The 25,537-nt window shown below is 40.1% G+C and overlaps 1 protein-coding gene across 5 annotated transcripts in view; it reads right to left on the bottom strand.

Moving 5' to 3' along the window:
- Positions 1-25,537, bottom strand: part of PARD3B (par-3 family cell polarity regulator beta) — a 607,862-nt gene that overhangs the window by 391,395 nt on the left and 190,930 nt on the right. For all 5 annotated transcript variants that reach the window (XM_084642619.1, XM_084642620.1, XM_084642618.1 and 2 more), the window contains exon 3: positions 2,344-2,515. In XM_084642619.1, the coding sequence (XP_084498745.1) occupies positions 2,344-2,515 (172 nt within the window). The remainder of the gene's footprint in view (positions 1-2,343; positions 2,516-25,537) is intronic.

Here is a 25,537-nt window from a genome sequence, read left to right as displayed (position 1 = left end):
AATAACTAACTTGGTAACGGGAAAACTAAAATCGTAGTATTAGTAGGACTGGTTAATATCTGGAATGCATCAACCACAAAGGATATGAAATAAATAATTCTAAGATAAAGAGGAAAAATAACAAAAGAGATATCTTGTAACATATCTAGTATAAATAAAGACTGATCAGCCAACACTTACGATATAGTTTCTTAAATTTTATATGGATTCCCTTATGTTTGTAAAAGAAATAATTTAGTATCTTCTGTTTATTCAGCCCCATATGCTAGGTATTCTTCTGGGGACATCATTAAAAACACATCCATCATATGGACAATATGGTGGACCCAGACTTCTAAAGTATAGATTCTTCAATGAATTTTTAAAGCACACAATAACTATATATTTTGTCCATTTGAACCACATAGATATAACCCCTATTTAAGTAAATTCAGAGATCTTTTGTACATTCAGAGACTCTTTCAAAGTCTGAGAACTCTGGCACATGCTTAAAGTACACTCCTACCCTGAAAAGTGACTTACTCCAGGAATTTGCTCACTATGTATATTCAGAGTCATATCTTTCTTCAGTGAAAACACTTTACTACTTTTTGCTGCTGGTAGCCAATGCAGAATCAAGAGGATGCACCATATTCTAACCTGGCTCATACATCAATAGTATCGATAACTATGTTTTGTTTGCATTTTTAATTCAATTTGTCTTTGGATTTGGATCTAGTGTAACGGAGGACAGAAAACAATAGACTAGCAGAGATGATAATAAGGGCAAAATTAGCTTTGCAGAATTTTTGTCATTAATGAGATACAATAGCCAGAAAGAAAATGGGTGGACTTTCAGAACTCATATTGAGTTTTTAGAGTAGACAGTTAGAAAACCCTTCATTTAAATGAAACCAATTTGAAATGCAATCATTGAGACAAACATGGAATCCCAACATCCTCATTTTTACATATTCCATTTTTAGAGGAGATATTCACTTTTATTTCCAGAGAAACATGTGTATAGATTGGAAATTAACTGGGACCATAATTGGATGATCTTTTTACACTATCTTCATTCTCCTTAATACTCCAGAACATCCTAGCATCATTTCCGTTATGAAAATGAAACTGTCTGGTAAATGACATAGTGGTGACCTCCAGCACTGCTAAAATTAAAGGTCTACTGGCATTGCCATTATGAACAAAAATTCAATTTAGTTGTTTTACATAAGTTTGCATAAGGCTAAAATATGAAATATAATTCCGTCCTTCTCCCAAGATGTGAATACAATATTGAGCTAAGATGAGGCATGTTTACTAGTCCATTAAAATATGCATCAGGGTGATTATCTAAATCGCATTTATTTTTCAAAACATGTTAAGATATCTTTTACATTTCATGCTAGATCTTGTGTGTGTAACATAGAATATTAACTCATTCAATTAGAGGTCCTTCAGACAGATGAATCCTTTCCATACATATCAAGAATACAGTTCATAACATTCTTAAATATATGGAAGTTATAGCAAGAACACATCATTTCCCAAGACAACAGGCCGGAAGAAATCCTGCAGGTTGAAATTACAAACACTCTAAATGACCTATTATAACGTAAACCTTAGTCTGGAAGGTTTCATTGACTTCAGTAAAATTGAATGCTTTCCCTGACAGGCACAAACTAGAACTCTAAGAGTTCTGTTCACAGCATTAACTTTCTTTTCACTAAAATGTTGGTGGAATGTTTATTTATCAGTCTTTTCCTTTTTTAAAAGCGAAATTAAACCAAAGCAAACAGAATGCAAAACATGCAATTTCAAAAGTCATAAGTGGTCTAACTTTAAACCAACAAAGGCACAAACATTTCAGATCCAAGACTTAAATTCCATCCTTAACCCACCCACTTGTGCTCAGGAATTTTAATCACACACTGTTCTGAGACCCCTACAATACATAGTCACATTAGGGTAAAGTAAGGCAGGGTAGTAGCCTTACTTCTTACGTTTTGTGTTCTAAGCTTCATACTTGGTTTATTAAGGAGACCTCTCTATTCAGAATGTTACTAGTGATCTCTAGTAGAAAACAAGAAAACATCCCTTACTGTCATTAATTTCTGGATACCTGTCAGGCAGTGCTGCTGCTTTGAGGGCTCACCGAAATGGGAGTCACCTGTTTCTGAAAGATTCTGTGTGGCCTCACCACAGCATTATCACCAGTGCAGACATGCAACACACACACACACCAACAGGAAGGATGAAAATAAAGAGGCAAGACACCAGCAATGTAGAGAGGCTATGGCACATATCCCCTCCTAGATGATGATCAGTAATCATTTTAAAAATTGGAAGATAATGCGCACATACCCAATTTCAGTGCAGTAGGAGTCACCTCAATCTCACCACCAATTGGCTGAAAGGCAGCCAGCTGGGCAGCCACCTCCATCTCAAAAGGGTCTGGGCTGTGTGTGTCTGTCAAACTGCCACTGGTGCTGTCAATCTTATTGTGCAATTCTTGTTCATCGTACACAGCAATCAGCTGTAAAACAAAAGATATTACAGTTTATACTTAAAATATGGCTGACACTGATTTCCAGTACAAATATTGCCTTGATGGTAGGATAAAAGAATCGAACAGATTTGAAAATGACAGATGATAGAGGCACAGATTCAGGAAACTACTTAAACATGTGCTTAAATAAACTGACTTCAATGGGACTTAAGCGGCGACCTGAAAAGAGATGCTTTTCTGAATCAGGACCACAATGTGGTGTCATCATTAGCTAGCACCTTAGTGTAGCGGAAAATTTCTCTTAGGATTTTCATTACAAACCTCCACTTAGAGAAATCCCTATTTCAGCCATAAAAAATAACTCTCAACTGAAGCACTGCTTCCATGCTCTTCTAGGCTAACTTTCAGAGACTAAAATTAGGGGAAAAAATCCAGTTGGCCAAAATTAAACACTGAAAAAAAAAAAAAAAAAAAGGATCCCAGAGTACAACACAAGTACATATAAATGAGGTATACATGACTTTTTATTGTTTTCGGTTTATCTTCTGGTAAATAAAAAAGGACAATAGATGAATATTGTGTTCTTACAATAACATAAGGTATTTATAAGACAGCATGTTCAAGAATACAAAATATCATTGAATAACCTCTTTTGTTTTTCCAGTTTTAAAATCCCAGTGTCATTTACATCAGAGAACTTTTGGGGATTAAATTTAAGGCACATGTGTCTTTTGATCCATTCTCAGAGTATCCACTGGCATCAAGGGTAGAGGATGAGACTGCAACAGTATTAACAACTTCATAATCAGTGTATTTCATTGAGGCAATTATTTCATCCTATGCTTTAAACTGACATGTTATCCACTGAATATCATCTGAAATGGTTTCTGCAGTTTAGGGTATACGAATTTTTCCATTAATACTTAGGATTTATTAAGAGATTCATTTAGTCTATGAATAAATTTGAAAAGGGCACAAATCACTTTCTAGATCATTCCAAAAACCAAGCATTAAGGTTGGGGTTATTTTTTAATTTTTATAATTAATACATATATAGTGCATGTGTGTGCGCGTGTACATAGATATACCTTGAAGATTTGTGTCAAAAAGATACACAGAGATAAGTAAAATATTGAAGCAAAGAGACAAACGTTTAAAGACACTCATTTGCCTAAGGGAATAAAGAAGTATACAAGATAAAGGAATGAGACACAAAATAAAGGAGGGAATAAGAGGAGAAAAAGCTGAAGTGCTTCTAAGGAAGAAACTGACATTTTTAGGTCTCCCACTCATTTATAATTTGGTTGCTAGAAATGTGTCAGTTCATGTTTACCAATACGTATTCCAGCAACACACAAAAACCCCTGAATAATTATGAAGAAAACTTGCTTTCTTTTTTAGACAAAGACTGTTTTCTTTCCATAACTACGCATATATTCTTACTACACAATTTGTTTTGTATTTAACCTAAACTTATTAGAAAATATTATTCTAGTAACAGATGACTTTTTTTGCAATGTAAATCATAGTAAAGTACAAGGAAACTCACCATCATAGTATCTGTGCACTTACCAAATAGATAAATCCAAATGGGGGAACTAAAGCGAAACATGCACATCAAGACCAAGAGTATGGTTGCTTTTCTTGTTTGTTAAATAACTATTAACATTAATGTCATGGGAAAGCTCTGACAAAAATGTGTCACATTTTTTCATGAATGTTGTAAAGACTGTATCATCCAAGTTCAAGAAAATTCACGGTTGTGAATTAGCTTCCCAGAAGGAAAAGGAGTACTTGTGGCACCTTAGAGACTAACCAATTTGAAGTGAGCTGTAGCTCACGAAAGCTCATACTCAAATAAATTGGTTAGTCTCTAAGGTGCCACAAGTACTCCTTTTCTTTTTGCGAATACAGACTAACACGGCTGTTACTCTGAAACTTCCCAGAAGGCTTCGTCTTCAGCTCTTACAAGTCTCACCTTTCCCATGATAACTTTCCTTCATTCCTGAGGATTGCAGCTGTTACTGAGGGAGAAGGAGAGCAAGACAGCACAGGTCCAACTCACTGAAAGCTTTGAAGATCAACACCAGGATTTGAAACTCATTTTGGTATTTGATAGGTAAATAGTGAAGTGAATGGAGCATGAGTGTGATGTGATGATCAACAGACACACTGTTCTGTGTTGCATCAGGTGGAGTTTCTCTGTGGTTTCATTCCCTGGTGCATGACAATAGTATAATATATTTCAATACAACAGCACACATATTACCATAGATTTTTATAATACTACTACTATGTAATGGTATAGCACTTTTCATCTGTAGATTTTGAAGCATTTTACAGGAGGTGAGTAAAGCATTATCATCCCCAGTTTACACTTCCGTAAAGTGAGAGACAAATTAAATGAAACATTAGCTGTAATCATAATAGTATATTATTGCAATGTACTGAGAAATAAAACCACAGGTAGTGAAGAAATTCCACATGTATAACATGCAATACGTCACCCGCTGACCAACACAGGGTGACAAAACACATCACTCCCATGCTCCATTCACCTCACTGGCTACCCAACAATTATCAAATCATTTAAAGATACTAATCTTGATTGTTGAAGTTATCTACAAGCCAGGCCCTGGATGTCTTTAAAATGGCCTCTTCCCAGATACAGTCACACAGTTAGGCCTGGTCTACACTACGAGTTTGTGTCGGATTTAGCAGCGTTAAATCGAATTAACCCTGCACCCGTCCACACAACGAAGCCATTTTTTCGACATAAAGGGCTCTTAAAACCAATTTCTGTACTCCTCCCCAACGAGGGGATTAGTGCTGAAATCGACATAGCTGTTTCGAATTAGGGTTACTGTGGTTGCAGAAGCTGAAAGACTATGGCTTACCATGGCCGCCTGCAAGCTGAATTCTGTTGCCCGGCACTGCATGTGTGATCTCTCACACCAAAGCCGCAGGCACTCAATATACGATTCAAAATGTGACCTGGTACCAAAAATCACATGTGCTATGTAAGGTGAATAGTGTTGTTCACCATGAAAGAGTATAGCCATTGTTCTGTAAAATGTATCTCTTAAAATACTTCACTCCCTTTTATTTCCTCCAGCAGCTGCAAACATTTCAAGCCTCCCTCCTCCGTCCCAAAGGCTATCTCAGATAAGGCGGCGAAAAAAAATGCACGAGCAATGAAATGTTCTCTGAGCTCATGCAGTCGTCCGGCACTGACAGAGCTCAGCAGAATGTGTGGAGGGACACAACAGCAGAGTACAGGACAGTGGCCAATGAACGTGAGGAGAGGTGGCGGCAGGAAGATCAGAGGAGGCATGAGGCAACACTGAGGCTACTGCGGGATCAAACGGACATGCTCCGGCGTCTGGTGGAGGTTCACGAATGGCAGAGGATCACAGACTGCCATGGCAGCCCCTGTTTAACTGTCCTCCCTCCTCCCCAAGTTCCACAGCCTCCTCACCCAGATGCCCAAGAACGCCGGGGGGCTCCAGGCACCCAACCACTCCACCCCAGTGGACAGCCCAAGCAACAGAAGGCTGTCATTCAACAAGTTTTGAAGTGGCCTTTTCCTTCCCTCCTACCCTCCTCCCACCCGTCATCAGGGCTACCTTGTGAGTTATCTCCCTATTTTTATAATCAACTAATAAAGAATACATGTTTTTTAAACGATAGTGACTATTTCCTTTGCAAGCAAGCTGTGATCAAAGGAGGGAGGGCTTACAGGGAATTTAGAGGCTACCGAGGGGGCAGGTTTTCATCAAGGAGAAACAAACAGAAGTGTCACACAGTACCCTGGCCAATCATGACACTGGTTTTCAAAGCTTCTCTGATGCGCAGCGCTTCCTGCTGTGCTCTTCTAACAGCCCTGGTGTCTGGCTACGCGTATCCAGTGGCCAGGCCATTTGCCTCAACCTCCCACCCCGCCATAAACGTCTCCCCCTTACTCTCACAGAGATTGTGGAGCACACAGCAAGCAGCAATAACAATGGCAATATTGGTTTCGCTGAGGTCTGAGCGAGTCAGTAAACTTCGCCAGCAACCCTTTAAACATCCAAATGCACACTCTACAACCATTCTGCACTTGCTCAGCCTATAGTTGAACAGCTCCTTACTACTGTCCAGGGTGCCTGTGTACGGCTTCATGAGCCAGGGCATTAAGGGGTAGGCTGGGTCCCCAAGGATAACTATAGGCATTTCAACATACGCAACAGTTATTTTCTGGTCTGGGAAGTAAATCCCTTCCTGCAGCTGCTCAAACAGACCAGAGTTCCTGAAGATGCAAGCGTCATGAACCTTTCCCGACCATCCCACGTTGATGCTGGTGAAACATCCCTTGTGATCCACCAGTGCTTGTAGCACCACTGAAAAGTACCCCTTGCAGTTTATGTACTGGCTGCCCTGGTGGTCCGGTCCCAAGATAGGGATATGCATTCCATCTATAGCCCCACCGCAGTTAGGGAATCCCATTGCAGCAAAGCCATCTAGTCTGACATTTCCCAGAGTCACTACCTTTGATAGCAGCAGCTCAACGATTGCGCTGGCTACTTGCATCACAGTAACCCCCACAGTAGATTTGCCCACTCCAAATTGATCACCGACTGACTGGTAGCTGTCTGGCGTTGCAGACTTCCACAGGGCTATTGCCACTTGCTTGTGAACTGTGAGGGCTGCTCTCATCTTGGTATTCTTGCACTTCAGGGCAGGGGAAAGCAAGTCACGAAGTTCCATGGAAGTAACCTTACGCATGCGAAAGTTTCGGAGCTACTGGGAATCATCCCAAACCTGCAACACTATGCGGTCCCACCACTCTGTGCTTGTTTCCCGGGCCCAGAATCAGCGTTCCACAGCAGGAGCCTGCCCCAATAACACCATGATCTCCAAATTGCCGGGGATCGCGGTTTTAGAAGAATCTGTGTTCATGACCTCATCACCGCGCTGCCGTCACCTCCTCGCCTGGTTTTTCAGGTGCTGGTTCTGCATAAACTGCACGATAATGCGCGAGGTGTTTACAATGGTCATAACTGCTGCGGTGAGCTGAACGGGCTCCGTGCTTGCCGTGCTATGGCATCTGCTCAGGCAATCCAAAGAAAAGGGCATGAAATGATTTTCTGCTGTTGCTTTCATGGAGGGAGGGAGGGTTGACTGACAATATTTACCCATAACCACCAGTGACAAATTTTTGGCCCCAACAGGCATTGGGAGCTAAGCCCAGAATTCCAATGGGCAGCAGGGACTGCGGGAACTGTGGGATAGCTACCCACACTGCACCACTCGGAACGTCGACGCTTGCCACGATACCGTGGACGCACACCGCCGCCGAATTAATGTGCTTCGTATGGACGCATGCACTCGACTTTATACAATCTGTTCCCAAAAATTGACTTCTGTAAAATCGGAGTACTTTCCTAGTATAGACATGGCCTTAGTCAATGGAAAAGCTGTAAGGGGGAGCCAGGTTTTAAACTCACTAATCAGATGTGGAGATTACAGATGAGTGGATAATTTTGACCAAATTTATATGCAAAAGTGGACTGTAGTCCCCTACCCAGCCCAAATTAGTAAAAGTATTTTCTACTGCTGTCATTATTTGAGAAACCAGTAACATGAAGAGTCTAGAAGTCCTCTTAGCTGCGCATCTTTTTGTCAGATTCTTGTTATATTACAGTAATTATTTATAGGCATTTGTATAACAGTCACCACCAATAAAGTTATTTGATCTAGACTTAAACTCCCACCTTTTACACCATGTAAAAGAGGTGATATTTCATGTACTGAGGATACTAATAGGTAAAAAATTTAAGATCTTCCTTCACCAATGAAATAAAAACTGATTTATTTATTAAAAACATTTATTCAGAAGAGCTACTCAGGACTCCATTTACAACAGCACCTAGCTCGTAATCATATTAACATTACAAATGCATTACTAATCAATCAAAACATTATAAATATCAACTTCAGCCTTTCAAAAAGGAATGAATACAATTAAGGATATGCAAATTAGCTATTCAAAAATAATTTTAGTAATTGACTGCTCATTTCCAGTATGGAAAATTCTTTAATTGGAGAAGACTACTATCCTCTCACATCAGGAAAGAAATGATGGTCTCCAAGCAAGATTAAAAAAAAATCCTACATTAACATATATTACCAAATATCCTCATGTTTTCAATTGGTCACTCTGTGTCAAGTTGCTCTTTAAATAGTTCAGTATATTAAAAAAATAAGCCATTATGTGGATCAACATACTAATTCTTTTAAATACATCAGTGTATCAAAAGATTATTCCATCAATATGTACAAATAATCTGCGAAATGTGATCCCATTATTCTATTGATAAAAATTGTCCACTTGGTATATTCGTTAAAAATATTCCATTTTTAAAAAGTGACTTGAGGAAAAAATATAAAAGTATTTGTCATCACTGAGTAGCTTTAAAAGGCATTTTTGTATAATTAGGACTTCAACTCCACACATCATTGTAATCTGTTTAAATCTAGCACCTTTTAATAATCTATCAGTCACCAAGACAAATAATAAATTTTCAAACCTGTGGCACTTACTTGTTATTTTATACATAAAGGATTTTAAGTAGGCAAAAACCCACCATAAGGTAGCAACACTGAACAGTGATACTTTATTACCACTACAGTTGCCAGGAAGTGTGGCAAGCTTACTGTAAAGCAAATTAGTAAACTCAAATTTTGAATTTGTAAGGGTGTCCTATGATAAAGGCGTAAGATAGAGGTACTAAAACTATCAACATTTTATAATTATTCCAAATACATGATTTACAGAAAAATACAAAATTTGTGTACAAGTTTAGAGAATATATACCAAAACACAGAGCTACAAACATGCAGTCAACAAATACAGATATAATCTCATATACAAGAAGAAGGGTAAACAACAATAGAAGGAAAATAATGCTATTGAATGAGGAGGACTGAATACAAAGCCGCAAAGTGTTGCGCCTAAGGGAATCAGTGGCCCACTAGGATGCAGAAAATTGATGGACTGTTTCATTTAAGAGTCATCCAAAGATAAAATGTTCCCTCATCCCTGCTCCCCATAAGAAATGGCATGTTTCCCAAGGGCTATCAGTCTTTCCAAAACTGGTTACGTTCTACCCTAATAACCTTCAGCAACTGCATGTTCCCCCCACTTCCAGAGTGTGCTTGCGTATATAAACATATACATACATATACTGCTACACCTACAGTATGCAAATTCTTTAATCATATACACTGTATTTATTAGCATGCAACAATATAAAAAGTAGTAAACTACATAATATGTTCCAAAGAAAAATCTGATTAGTTACAAGTTTTAACCAAGCACAATTAAATCTAAATAATGCTGTGAAGTTTCACAATTTCACAAGGAGAGAAAAACAAATTATCACCTTTGAATGAATGGTGGAACATTGCAGACTTATTTGAAAACATTTGTCTATCTGTACCTCAACAGCAACTGGCTCTTTTGTATACTCTTTTAAACAAAGACTTCATCATGATTTCTCTTTTTAAAAAAATGCTTTTGACAACTTGATTAGTGTTGTTAATCTTTTTTTTTTTTTTTTTTTTTTTAATAAGAGTCTTCATGGTACAAGAACAGGCATAAACATATGACTTCACTAATTTCAACCAACATAAGTGGAACTAAAGAGATACTTCTATTTCCTCTCCAACCCAAAACATTCTTCATATACATAGTGCCACTTTGGTGTAAACCTCAAAGGAAAATAACAAAACTTGCATGCAATTAAATTCATCAGCTTTCAAGTACTGACAGGTTAAAAATCATTTAAAAAGTAAATGTTTTTACCTATGTTAATAGCACATTAGAAGAAGGAAGGATTTTTTAAGAAGCAGGGGAATACTTTTCAAAGACACAAATAGGAGTTAGGTGCCCAACTTCCACTAACTTTCAGTTGGAGATCGGTGACTAACTGTCCTTTGTGCCTTTGATGATAACCTGATCTCCCCCCATTTAGTTTTCACCAGTCATAGTTTGGTTGGGGCTTTTTAAATGCCCTTCACTCAGTCTGGACTATGAATGCATACTAGAGAGGGTCCTGCTTTGTTTACAATCAGTTTTGTTTCAGTTCTGATGATACATGCTTGTGACTGCAAACACTGCAGGGAAAAAAGTTTTAAAAAAACCTTCATTTTTAAACAAACTATAAACGTTCAAGTCCTGAAGGAGCACTGTCAAGCAGGAACACTATTTCTCAACATCTTAAGCCTGATAATAAACACATTTCCTAATTCACCAAAGAATTTTCAATCAAGAATCACTCATGTTTCAACAAAAAATTGTGGGTACATAGTAAATGAATGGTTCAATGGGCTTGCCATGGAACTCTGACCTACACAGAAATGATGGAAGTAAAAGCTGAGGTTCAGTACACTCTCATACAACTTTGTCACTTTCCTACTTCACAAAAATAAATGAAGGTTACTTAACTGTAACCAGACTTCTTCAAGATGATGCTCTGCATATTACTACTTCTGAGATCAGGGCGCCTGCACTGTGAGCTTCCGAACATTCTGAAAAGCAGTGTCCATTGGAGCCACTTGCCCCTCCCTCCCACTTACATCCCGAAGTATTCCAAGGATATAATGGGCGGGGGGGCTAGGGGGAATGGGGGAAAGGGTCTGAAGCCCAAGCCCTGCAGCGGGAGGGTGGGCATCCAGTGGCTCAGTGGCTGACTGCTCTGTGGCCCTCACTGCCCATGGTGCCTCGGAGCTCCAGGACCCACCACTGCCTGCAGCAGCTGAGAGCTCCAGACCTCCCCCACCACCCTTGGCAGCTGACGGCTGTGGGGTCCCCCCGCCGCGGCTCAGAGCTCCTGGTTCCCCCTGCCGCCCACAGCAGCTTGGAGCTCTGGGGCCCTCCACCGACTGATAGTTTTTTCCCTGTGCTGAAGCAGAAAATGTCATGGAGGTCTCTGAAAGTCACAGATTCTGTGATCTCCGTGACACAATCTTATCCTTAGACATCATTAAAGATTGGTGATTCTGTCATTCAATATCCTGGGTAAGAGATTAACTTCCATAAATTTTTGCTTTCCAAACTGCTGGGTCTCCTGCCTTTGAAATGATCACGGAGGCCTATTTCAGGGGCAGGAGACCCAACAGACTACATTTGGCATCTCAATTCCAGATTTCTGGGATTCTTGATTCTGAGTGTTATTCTGAGGTCTAAAAGAGCTTATTAAAAAGGAGGTATCTTTGATCAGTCAAACTTATTCTGTGAATTGAAACAGATTTTTCATCTATGCAGCATCTGAGTGAGTGGATCTGATAAGGTCCTCCTTGACTGTTCTAGATTATTATACTTCGGATAGTTTAAAAAAAAACAAACAAACCAACCCACCCAAAAGAGACCAAAAACCTACTTTTTTGGATTTCTGCCAAGAGACATTTAGTTATTTTTCTGTTACAACCACTGGTGCAGATAGACAATCTTTTCTCATTTTGAAATAACCTTATCTATGACAGAATTTCTCAGTATATACCTAAAGCTGCTTGGGGTAGTACTTCGCTGTGAGAACTGCAGAAATGTGGACTAAACTTGGCATTGTCATTCTTGGGATGTATTGCAAATATTGACAGGTTTCAGAGTAACAGCCGTGTTAGTCTGTATTCGCAAAAAGAAAAGGAGTACTTGTGGCACCTTAGAGACTAACCAATTTATTTGAGCATGAGCTTGCGTGAGCTGTAGCTCACTTCATCCGATGAAGTGAGCTGTAGCTCACGCAAGCTCATGCTCAAATAAATTGGTTAGTCTCTAAGGTGCCACAAGTACTCCTTTTCTTATTGCAAATATTGAAGAATAGGTTCATTTGTCTCATCCTCAGGGTGTCGTCCCCTTCTAGCATAAACTCTGGTATTGTAATTTTATTGCTTATACAACTAATAGTCTTCCATTTAAACAGTAGTCAGATTGTTCTCTGTACTATATTTCTATAAAGCCACTCTTGACTTTTTAGAGCGAAATTGCAATACAAGTTGCATTCTTACTAAACAGGTGATCCTGCCTGCATCTCCTTCCTAACTATGTAAGATACCTGGTATCTCCATCTCTTTCAGACCACTACAACGTCTGTTTGTCCCTTAGCCTCATTTACATTTAAGAAGGCAGGTGTCATATTTTTCATAGTCAGAGAACTTTGTTATAATTAAGGATACGATTATGTCATTGAGGTCATGGAAGTCATGGATTCTGTGACATGTGTGATATTTTCTGCTTCAGCCCTGGTGCAGCAGGGGGACCTGGAGCTGTCAGCCACCACAGATAGTAGTAGGCCTCAGAGCTCCAAGGCAGCGCAGGTGGCAGAGGCCATGGAGCCATCAGCCACTGCGGTCGGCAGGGATGCTGGAGGTCTGAGGCACCGCAAGGACCCTGGAGCAGTCAGCCGCTGCAGATCGTGGAGGCCTGACTTCTGAGACCCTGGAGCTGTGGCAGGGGTGCCAGAGCTCTGAGCTGCTGGGGCTGCAACGGGTGCTAGATGCCTCCCTCCCCCACAACAAGGCTCAGGCTCTTTCTCCTCACCACTCCACCCTCCCCCCATCCCCGGCAGGCCTCCGGCTTCATCAGCCCCCCCCGTCAAACCCATCCCCCCATTATTTTTAGTAAAATTTACAGACAGATCACAGGCTTCCATGAATTTTTGTTTATTGTCCGTGACCTGTCCACGACTTTTACTGAAAATAACGATGGCAAAATCTTACCTTGATCAGTGAGGATACTGAATTTATTAATAAGAAATTTCTCGACTCAGCTGGCTAGAATGAACCCCTTTGGTGGTCTGTGTAGTGCATTCCTTCACAATTTACACAGATTTGGATTTTATGAAGAGGAGAAAGCCTTGCTGGTTAGATAAATAGCTCTTAGCTCCAGTACTTTTACAGGGCAGCCACATCTCCTACCAAGATCACACAACTGGGAATGGATGGAGAAGAACCCTTTCTACCTTCTAGAACTACTAGTGCAGATGGCAGGAAGATGAAAAGGAAACTCCCTAGAGGACATGTTCTTCCCCATCTTATGAAATAATGCATCTGGGAAGTACTGAGACATTGTGGCTCAGATGTGCCTAATGTCAAGAAAAGGTGATAGAGTCATAAATGGCTCTGCTGAGACCTTAGACACAGCCTGAAAGTCAAGCTAACATGTAACTGCACCAGTAAGAAATCTGTCCACTGCAAGAAAGTTTGCAGATCTAGAATATATCATGGCTTCAGTGACCACACATCATTTTTATTTAATTTTAAAGTTTCCTGGATTTTTAATGTCTTTCTTCAGAGTGAAGGTATTGACATGTATTTGAATGTTAAATCTTATTTAATGATGTTTTGTTTTGGAATTTCTTTAGCTTTTTGTGAAAGCCGCCTAGGAAAAATACAAAAATGCATGCCATATGGAAGCACTCAGTCACATCCAAATATGTAAGCAGATTTACACCCTCCTTTAGGTGAAAGCCATGTTAATCATCATAATTTCTTTGCCTTCTTGTTACAGCTGCACCAAAGTATTTTCCAAGGGGCACCTCAAAATTTCTTAAACTCTGAATTCCATGCAGAACGTCTGTATCAGACTCTAAAGGCCTCAAGAGTTCTGTAGTGATTAGGATGCTCCATGTAGTGAATTTATGGTTTCCAATGCCTGCTATACCTTTGTGAGGTATAGCAGTTCTGCTGAAGTCTGATATGCATTTGTTTGGCCAAGTTGCCAATCCATCAGATCCTTTGCAAATTTGAACATAACGTAAGAATGGCCACACAGGGTCAGACAAATGGTCTATCTAATACAGCATCCTGTCTTTCAACAGTGGCCAATACCAGATACTTCAGAGGAAGTGAAGAGAACAGGGAGATTTACTGAGTGATCCATCACCTGTCATCCAGTTCCAGCTTCTGGCACTCAGAAGTTCAGGAACACAGGACTGCATCCCTGACCATTTTGACAAATAGATAAGTTAATGGAGCTCCATCAATGGCTAATTCTATTTTTAACCCAGTTATACTTTTGGCCTTCATTACATCCTCCGGCAACAAGTTCCGCAGGTTGACTGTGCATTGTGTGAAGGACTTCTTTATGTTTATTTTAAACCTATTAATTTCATTTAGCGAGTCCTGATTCAGGTGTTATTTAAAGGGGTAAATAATATTTCCTTATTCATTTTTTCCATACCATTCATGATCTTCAAGATTTCTCCCATATCCTTCTTTTGTCTTGTCCAAGCTGGACAGTCCCAGTTTTTTTAAATCTCTCCTCACGTGGAAGCTGTTCCATACCTCTAATTATTTTTGTTCGCCTTCTCTGTACTTTTTCCAGTTCTAATATATCTTTTTTGAGATGGGGCAACCAGAACTGCAACGCGGTATTCAAGATTTAAACTCAGTACCAATGTGGACACAAGAACAAATGGATATAAACTGGCCATCAGGAAGTTTAGACTTGAAATTAGACGAAGGTTTCTAACCATCAGAGGAGTGAAGGTTCAGCTGATCGTCATATTTGGGGTCAGGAAGGAATTTTCCTCCAGGGTAGATTGGCAGAGACCCTGGGGGTTTTTCCGCCTTCCTCTGCAGCGTGGGGCACGGGTCACTTGCTGGAGGATTCTCTGCACCTTGAAGTCTTTAAAACATGATTTGAGGACTTCAATAGCTCAGACATAGGTGAGAGGTTTATTACAGGAGTGGGTGGGTGAGATTCTGTGGCCTGCTTTGTGCAGGAGGTCAGACTAGATGATCATAATGGTCCCTTCTGACCTTAAAGTCTATGAGGGCGTACCATGGATGTATACAGTGGCATTATGATATTTTCTGTCTTATCACTTTCCTAATGGTTCCCAACATTCTACTAGCTTTTTTGACTGTCGCTTCACATTGAGCAGATGTTTTCAGAGAACTATCCACAATGACTTAAAGATCCCTTTCTCGAATAGTAACAGCTAATTTAGACCCCATCATTTTGTATATATAGTGTGGATTATTTTTTCCCACTTTGCATTCACCAAAACTGAATTTCATCTGTCATTTTGTTGCCCAGTCACCCAGTTTTGTGAAATTCCTTTACGACTCTTTGCTGTCTGCTTTGGATTTAAATATCTTGACTAATTTTGTATCATCAGCAAACTTTGCCACCTCACTGTTTACCCCTCTTTCCAGATCATTTATGAATATGTCGAACAGCACCGGTCCCAGTACAAATCCTTGGGAGGACACCCCCCCCCCACACACACACACAATTTACCTCTACTCTGTGAAAACCGATCTTTTGTGGCTACACTTTGTTTCCTATATTTCAGTCAGTCACTGATCCATGAAAGGACCTTCTCTCTTATCCCACAACTGCCTACTTTGCTTAAGAGCCTTTGGTGAGGAATCTTGTCAATGGCTTTCTGAAAGTCAAATTACAGTATATCCACTGGGTCACCATTGTCCTCATGTTTGTTGACATTCTGGTTACATACAGATCTGTGAATCTTTGGTGGGCTTCATGTATTGACAGTGAACTCGGACATTTATAATTCACCCCATTAACTTCCTAAATACATTCCACCATTTTTTTGAAAATGGCAAAGACAGTGTGTTGCGGAATCTTCAAATCTTCTCAACAAACCAAATTAAAAAATGCGTCACAATGTGATAAAGTGTTAATTTGCAAAACAGACAAAATACTCAATGTTTCTAATTCTCATCTCTCAAATCATCTGAGACACTGCCTTTCAAAACTGGCCAAAGTTGGCATCTTCTGACCCACTGTATTTATGTGCCAGGTGTGCATATCTAACTGATTGATGAGACTGCATTTATTCATTTCAGTCCAATTTTGGCTTTGGTTGGCATGGTTGACAGTAGATTGAGTAGTTAAAACTGAGATTTGGGGCAAAATTTAGCTGATGAACTCTTCAGCTGTGACTGAGTTATAATTTTCTTAAACCACTTCGCAAGTATTTTAATACAGTTATGCAGATCTGTAGTCACAATACAGCCATTCCTTTAAGGCTGACTGTAGGCTGCTTTCCTGACATACATAAATGCTCATGCTAAAATCTCAAGGATTTATAATTATGATGGCAGATGCATAGAATACATAAAGCAAGACTTATTAGTGTTGATTGAAGTAAATATCCTAAAGAACCTTTCTCCTTTTTTGTGTAAGAAAATTCACATTCAGTATTATTTGTAGGCTGTCATACTCATTATGTTTTCATGTGATACTGCTTCTGAGTTTTGCTCGATAAGAAATGCCCTTTGTTTTCATTTTTCATCTGTCCCAGTAAAAACAAACAGAGGGGAAACTATTAAATTCAAGATGGATTGTTTGCTTTCTGATTTACCTTCAAACTGATTACTGTCACCTACAAGGACTTTATAGAAGACTGGCTGGTTTTGGAGAACACCTTTGAAAGTCACACTGAGATACACCATAAAAATCAGACTGTAAGGACTATATTAGCTATAATACGTATGATTGTCAAATGGTTGCCATAAACATGCAATTTTTATTGCATTATGATGTCTGAGATACATCACTATATCTTTATTAGGATTGCCAACTCTCCAGGATTGTCCTGGAGTCTTCAAGATTTAAAGATTAGTCTTTAATTAAAAATTATGTCATGTGATTAAACCTTCAGGAATACGTCCAACCAAAACTGGTAACCATGAAAACACAGAAAAGTACAGAGATAACCCAGACCACAGCATTTGAGGATAACTGTTGGCAAACATTAACTTCTTAAAAGTAGGTCACCGTAGAGCCTTATCAATCTCACAGGATTGTTCTGATGCTAAATTAAATGCGAGTCCAGGGTGAGGAGATCCTCCAAAGGAATGCAGTAAAGAATTTCAAAAGTATTAGAAACACAAAAGTGCACATTCTAAAGGAAGTGGACTGAATGGTATTTGGAGAGAGCATAATTCCATGTAATACGTATGAGAGAGAGAGAATATGAACTGTATGTACCTTTTACAGTACGTGTTCTGATTTTTCAAACCACAGCAAGCTAAGTGTAAGCACCTGGTTGCTCTCACTTATAGTAAATCTGCATAACAAATCCAAATTTGGCCTTATGTACAGTGTTAATTATTTTTCTGTAACTGAAATACCTGTTTGTTCTGTTTTTCATTTACATATGACCCTCTCTCCGTTATGGACACAAAATTAAAGAAAGCAAAGCCTTGGAAATAAGGATTGTTCCAACTAAGACACGTGAGAATTTTTCATTAGTATACATTAAGCAAGAGCTATAATAAAAGGACACTATATAATTTTTCAGTTAGTATAAACTTCAGTTATTTGCCTCCTCCAAGCCTCTGCAGGTTTTGCACAGCTATTTACTTGGCCTTCCTAGTTAATAAAATATTTATTACATAAAACAGCAAAAAATTGCCATGCTTCTCTGTAAACTAATCTTAATTGATTATATAATTTATAATTTTATAAATTTTATAATTTTACTGTTTTGTTTTCTTTATAGATTTCAATCCCATTTTTGTAAAAATCATCAAATGATTTTGTTGGTTATCTTCATAAAACCAGAGCAAAAATCTCTTTAAATAGAAGCTAGATGCTATTAAAATAAAGAGGGACGGATGTGGCCTGGGGGAACTTCTAGCAGTCTATTCTCCCCCCACACACATATGAATCTTCAAGTATACACCAGGTGTGACAATATGGTCTGTCCTTAAGCCACATTTGTCATCCTTGGTATGTAAGATAGATGTTATTTCAATCAACCCTGAAAATAAAATTAAGATTTTGGTGGCGGTGTTTTTTTGTCAGCTGATGCCAGGGTTTAGTGGGGAGGGGGGAGGAGGGGAAATGGAGATAAGGAAGCTTGAGGGACAGAAGGAAAAGGAAAAGAAATGCAAATAATACTTAAACTGGCCAAGCCTAGGAGAAAATATAAAATCATCTGTAAAGCACAACACGCATGACAACTTTCATTAGTACATGCAGACTTGATAAATCTTGGGATGCTGCCAACACATCACAGAGCTCCAACACTATCCCTGTCCATGCAGAAAAACATTTGTTATTTACAGCGGCCATGACTATTAGTCTTACTGATGTTTGGTTTAGCAAGTCATAGAATCATAGAATATCAGGGTTGGAAGGGACCTCAGGAGGTCATCTAGTCAACCCCCTACTCAAAGCAGGACCAATCCCCAATTTTTGCCACAGATCCCTAAATGGCCCCCTCAAGGATTGAACTCACAACCCTGGATTTAGCAGGCCAGTGCTCAAACTCTTGAGCTATCCTTCCCCCCCCTCCAAAGTCTGTACCATTTGCCCAGCCTCTGACAGTTTATACAGAACTGAGACTCATTATGATGTGGACAAGGCTGTATCCAATAGTAAGATGATGATAGAAATCTTTGAGGGCCCTCCAACACCAGAAGATATTCTGGGGGGCTCCTGGTCTATTCTAAAAACTCTGAACACTTTTGAAACAAGAAAAACACTTCCTCTTGTCTTATGTGCACTGTGAGTGACCTAGTCTCACACCAGGAATAACCCTAAAGTCTTATCCCTTATGAGTGCACTAAAAGTGACCTTGTCTCAGGCAGGTATGACTCTAAAGAAACCATCTAATAATTCCTTGAATACATTCTTCATGAAAGATAACAGTCATAAGAGGAAAAAAGTGAACAGGAATTGCACAGAAATCTTCAGAACTGGTTTAAATAATTGGCCTGTTCATAAGGTTCATATTACCACATAAATTAGTAATTGACTGCATATTCAATTACAGACCCACATAGCTGACTTGTGTTTATATATAATCTATTTTCTTTCTAAATGCAAAGATTTAAAAAAAAAAAGATATCCATATGTCTAGAATGGGCAAAAAAGAAAATTTCTGTCAAGCTATGCTCCTCTTAGGAGAAGATCAATAAAATGCAAAATCATGTGACATTTAGAAACTTTATTTAGAAGAATTGTGATCCTAAACACTGTATTTTTAGAAATATTAATTCTCAAACAAACTATCAAAAGGAGGGACTTGAAAAACTATTCTGACTCAACATCTTAATGCAGCGTTACTGTGAAAACAATGAAACTAAAAGTAACATTTCCAGAGATAAAGTCACAGCTCTAGCAATAACCAAAAGAAAAAACCCAAAACAAAACAAAAAATACCCACCACAACCCTTCAGTGACAATTACTCACTTCAGCAATCAATTCGTAGCAGACATCCTACTGCTGCTTTGCTTATTATTGTCCTTAAAAGGATGGTCTACATGCTGCAAATTTCAGTCAGTTTTCTTCCCTGGCATTAGCTTCCTACAGTATAATTTCATAGTTAAATTTCACAATTTCTTAGTAAACAACTAGAAAGTCGACATCACATCCAAAACTCATAACAATATTAAATACGATATTTTAAACTGATGTAATTCACTGTGAATTCAGAATACTATTGCTGATGGAGTACTCTATGTAAAGTTAGAGAGGTGTGTGCGTGTGCATACATATTGTATGTGCATATGCATACATACATGCTGTTAGATATTTGTGAATGAGCAGGGCTTCGAGAATGCACCACTTTCTCTGTTTACTGCAAGTGATATAGCACTTGCATTTCATATTCAGAGCATGCACATCTCCTTTCCAAACAGAATACGTATGATGAATAATGAATATTCATAAGACGGCGGTATTAGGAATACTTTTATCCCAAATGAAATGCAGGATTCAAAACATAACACTATAGAATTTCTTTCTTAAATTGTGCTGTAATTGCCCTTCTCCCCTAGATTCTTAATTGCTCCTAAATACAAGGCTGTTTCACATTACCTTTACTTCAGGTGTTTTGTTGAATTCTTCAGACTTGTACCCATTTTTTGTTTGACTTAGTTATAAAAAGTAGGGCATTGTAATACTGTATATCTCCAGTATGAACAATGGTTTAAACTATTCTTACTGTAAATCTACATAAAAAAGTTAGAGAACATCTTCCTCAGTTAAAACTAGGAAGGCAACAAAACAAAGGGAAACAATCCTGTTGGATGCACACTTTTACCAATGAACTCAACATACGGAACATCTGCTAATTAAATCAAGCTAAAATGCCTAATATTTAGGCAAGAACATTGTTCAAAAGTACACTTGGCAAAAAAACTGTAATCCAAATTCCAGATTATTATTTGATAAAATATCAGTCTCACTGATCAGTAAGACCTCATATCATTGTAACACTTTTGCATGTTTAGGAAATAGTTTACTTTTCATCAAATTAGCTCAAGTTCTCTGCAAAACAAGGACACACCTTGGGAACAATCGCATTTGGCTGGTCAGTGCACACATAATAAATTTAAAATGGAGTTTTCTTCAAAGGATAATTGCTGGCCATTTGTTTTAAGAACTTATTCATAAAACATGGACAGAACTTTTAGCACTCCCATGCACAGAAATGAATTATGAACTAGACTCCAATATTCTATGGTTCCAAAGTTAAGCAAACTCTACCATGTTCCTCAAGGGCGATAAACATTTTTGGCCAAAGAAGAATTTTCCGGTTCCTGAAATTATATGTATTTGATAATATTTTAAATTGTCACTATAACTTAAAAGTAGTGCTCCCACTTTCTAGTCTGTCTATATTCTTCATGTTGAGAAGCATTTACGCATGTAAATAGCTCTACTGTAAACCATTCAAGTCAATGGGTCTTCTCACGTAAGTGCCACTCAAGGTGAGTAGTGGTTGCACAATCAGATCCCTAGTTACTTCAACATATTACAAAATCTATTTCATTTAAGACAACAGATATCATATTCCCAAAAATAAATATTAATAATAGACAAGACAGGAGATTTCAGTGGTTGCAGATGTATTCATTATAGTTAAGCTTGCGAGTGTTTCATGGAGGTCATGGAAGTCACAGATTCCATGACTTTCCGAGACCTCTGTGACTTCCACAGCTGCAGCAGCTGACCCCAGGGCTGCCTGAGCAGCTGGGGGTGGCCCTGGGGCCAGCTACTGCTCTGGGGCCAGCTGCACCAGCCACTGCTCGGGATGCCCCAGGCAACTGATCCTGGGCGCTGCCCCGGGCCACTCCCCACCGCCCAGAGCAGCAGTGTCTGCCTCCCCCAGCACCTAAGATTTAGTTAGGGGTATTTTTAGTAAAAGTCATGGACAGGTCACTGGCCATGACTTTTTGTTTATTGCCTGTGACCTCTCCATGACTTTTACTAAAAATACTTGTGACTAAATCGTAGCCTTAATTATAGTACAAGAGGGCACCAATAAAAACCGATCTGCTACTTCACAGTGCATGGTACTAAATTTCCTCCTATTCTAAGCATAGGAAGTTACTGAAGATACCTAGAGTGGTACGTTCACCTACTATAGTTCTGTCGGCAATACAGCACTTCTAGTGGATCGAAATATTACAGTGGTAGAGATTCAGCAATAAAACTAATGACGTTTTTAAAGGATAAAAGAACATATCTTAAAAATGATATTCAAGCACTTTATGTAGAAAGGCTTCAAATTATGAAATATAGTCTATGGTTAACAAAATAGTGTATTAAGGGCACGTCTACGATACAAACTTTGGACGACACAAGTTACATCAGCATAAAGTCACCACAGTTAGGCTCATGCATATGCATACTTGGTGTCTTGCATCAGCAACGTGCATATTCATCAGGAGCGCTTGTTCCCATGCACAGTATGATACACCATGGTAGGTATCCCAGTGTGCAACTCATCACCATCCAGGCACAGTGTCTTTTTTGGAAATTTTGGCAAGGCATGGTGGGGCAGAAAAAGTCACACAGAGGTGACTGGGAACAAGGGCTCAAATTCCCATCATGCAACTTTCTCCGCCCCACAATGCCATCTCTATAATTTGTGTACCTATTTGGAAAATCCCATGAACCTGCACAGAACTTATCACTATTTGCCATCTGTGACAGAAGCATGGACCCTGCACAATTCTGCACTGTCGTCAAAAGCATTGAAAGCACAGGACATATGATACTCCAGCATTTGCAGAGCCACAAGAAGAGCTGCGGGGAAAATCACGATTTTGTAGAGGACAGAATGCCATGGGACACAGTGAAAACCAATTCAAAGTTGTTGTTGTCATTTATGAAGCAGCTGCAACTGATGAAGCACCTCTCCTGGGACTGAGAAATGAGCACTGACTGTTAAGATAGAATCATAATGTAGGTTTGGGATGATTAGCAGTACCTGCAGAACTTTCAGATGTGCTAGGTCACATTCCTGGATCAGTGTGACGAGTTCACTCCAGCCCTCCAGTGCGTGGACACCAAAACGAGGACTGCTCTGATGGCAGAGAAGCGAGTGGTGATCATATTGTAGAAACTTGCGAAGCCAGATTGTTACCGGTCAGAAGAAAATCATTCTGGAGCTTGAAATTCCACAGTGAGAGCCACTGTCGTGCAAGTGTGCAGGGCCTTCAATCGTCTCCTGAACCACAAGACTGTGGGTCTGTCTACACTATGAAATTAGGTCGAATTTATAGAAGTCGGTTTTTTAGAAATCGGTTTTATATATTAGATTGTGTGTGTCCCCACAGAAGATGCTCTAAGTGCATTAACTCAGCGGAGTGCTTCCACAGTACCGAGGCTAGAGTCGACTTCCGGAGCGTTGCACTGTGGGTAGCTATCCCACAGTTCCCGCAGTCTCCGCTGCCCATTGGAATTCTGGGTTGAGATCCCAATGCCTGATGGGGCTAAAACATTGCCGCGGGTGGTTCTGGGTACATATCGTCAGGCCCCCCTTCCCTCCCTCCCTCCGTGAAAGCAAGGGCAGACAATCGTTTCGCACCTTTTTTCCTGAGTTACCTGTGCAGACACCATACCACGGCAAGCATGGAGCCCGCTCAGCTCACTGTCACTGTATGTCTCCTGGGTGCTGGCAAACACAGTACTGCATTGCTACACAGTAGCAGCAACCCATTGCCTTGTGGCAGCAGATGGTGCAAGAGGACTGGTAGCCGTCATCGTCATGTTCGAGGTGCTCCTGGTCGCCTGTGTGAGGTCGATCAGGAGCACCTGGGCAGACATCGGCGCAGGGACTAAATTTGGAGTGACTTGATCAAGTCAGTCACTCTCTTTAGTCCTGCAGTCAGTCCTATTGAACCATCTTATGGTGAGCAGGCAGGCGATACGGATTGCTAGCAGTCGTACTGTACCATCTTCTGCCAGGCAGGCGAGAGATGAGGATGGCTAGCAGTCCTACTGCACTGTCTGCTGCCAGCCAAAGATGTAAAAGATAGATGGAGTGGATCAAAACAAGAAATAGACCAGATTTGTTTTGTACTCACTTGCTTCCCCCCCCACCCTGTCTAGGGGACTCATTCCTCTAGGTCACACTGCAGTCACTCACAGAGAAGGTGCAGCGAGGTAAATCTAGCCATGTATCAATCAGAGGCCAGACCAACCTGCTTGTTCCAATAAGAACAATTACTTAGGTGCACCATTTCTTATTGGAACCCTCCGTGAAGTCCTGCCTGATATACTCCTTGATGTACAGGCACCCCCTTTGTGGATTTTAATTTCGTAACATGTGGTGTACTGCGCTCTACCTGGTCCTGCACTTTGAGCGGGGGGGGGGGGGGGGAAGGAGAGAAGTTAGGAGTTGGGTGGTGCACATCTACGAATAAAAGTGACAATGCACCTATTCCTATTGTGGTGCTTCTTGTACACTCACAATTATTACACTGTGTGTGTCTCTGATCCTATGAGTTGTGTTAAAGTGTCACAATTAAGAGGATGCTCTCAATAACACCTGCCATTCTGCAGCATATGTTGGGAACTATTAAAAGGAATTATTTTCCAAACAACAGAGTATTACTGAGTAACAAAAACACTCCAAACATTCTGTCAAGTTAAAAGCAAATACTTTAAAACCTTAATAAATATATGGAACAGAGCTTAAAGAAGGGGAAGGAACATTCATGTGCATTTTAGCTACACCTACAGCAGCTATGGCTCTCACAGGTCAGTGTATGTGAAGCTGCGGTGGAGCGTAGGGACACAGTCCCTGATGCCACTTGTCGGGGGGAGGGGCGTAGGGATGTGCTATACTGTAATTCTGCAGGGACTGCATAGGGAGGTGAGTGATTTTTGAACCTGTAGGTACACAAGTCTGCAGCATCTGTTTTTGCTGCCGCAGAAACCTCATTATGTCCTGGTACATCTTCTCCAACTCCTTGGCCTCTCTCCTGTCTGCCCTTTCCTTCTCCATAAAATCTGTAATTTTCATCCTCCAGGCCCTCTATTCACGTTCTGATGCCGCACAGGCTTGCAGGATCTCACTGAACATGTCATTCTGAGTCATCTCCATGCTCATTCTTATCTGGCTCAGGTGTTCCATTGGCGGGGGTGGGGGGGGGGGAGAAGGAAATGGGAGGGGAGGAGAAACCCCTCAAGGCCACAACAGCAGCAGCTACAGATAACGCACATACAGAGGTACCATTGTCAGGACAGTCACAACAGAAAGCGAAAGTTAAGACTCAGAACTCCCTTCTCTTGCTTCCCTGAAGTTTCACAGGTGACATGTTGACACTTCTGCTCCAGAGTGCTTGTGCACAAAGCCACTCATGGCTCCAGCCATGGTGAATATAGCCCACCAGGATGAGGAGGGAATTGCTCAGTTGTAATAAACTATGAGTAGAGGGCAATGGCAGTGAATGCTGGCACCATTTTCAACAGGTGGTGGTGATTTTAGATGATATCTCAATCCTGAGGGTAACAAAGGCAGAGAGAGCACAGCTGCTGCAGGAGTCCCTAAGGCATCCCAGGCCCGTACGCTGCTGTTACTGCAATGGTACTTGCCCAAGTTTTCACAAACTGGTGTAGGAAAGCATCCTCCCATGGAGGAAGAAATAAGGCTGCCATTCTTAGAAACCTTCAGGAGAGGATTGCGGAGTACCTCCATGAAAGTTTCACTGAGATCTCTCAGGAGGATTCAAGAGATATCCCTGTGTACATAAACTACTCTGCATGCCCTCCCCGCCTCACTGAACAC

This window comes from Lepidochelys olivacea (assembly GCF_965140295.1).
Source record: "Lepidochelys olivacea isolate rLepOli2 genome assembly, chromosome: 11".
NCBI lineage: Eukaryota > Metazoa > Chordata > Testudines > Cheloniidae > Lepidochelys > Lepidochelys olivacea.
The sequence above is the reverse complement of the archived record's forward strand: the minus strand, read 5'-3'. Positions and strand labels throughout refer to the sequence as shown.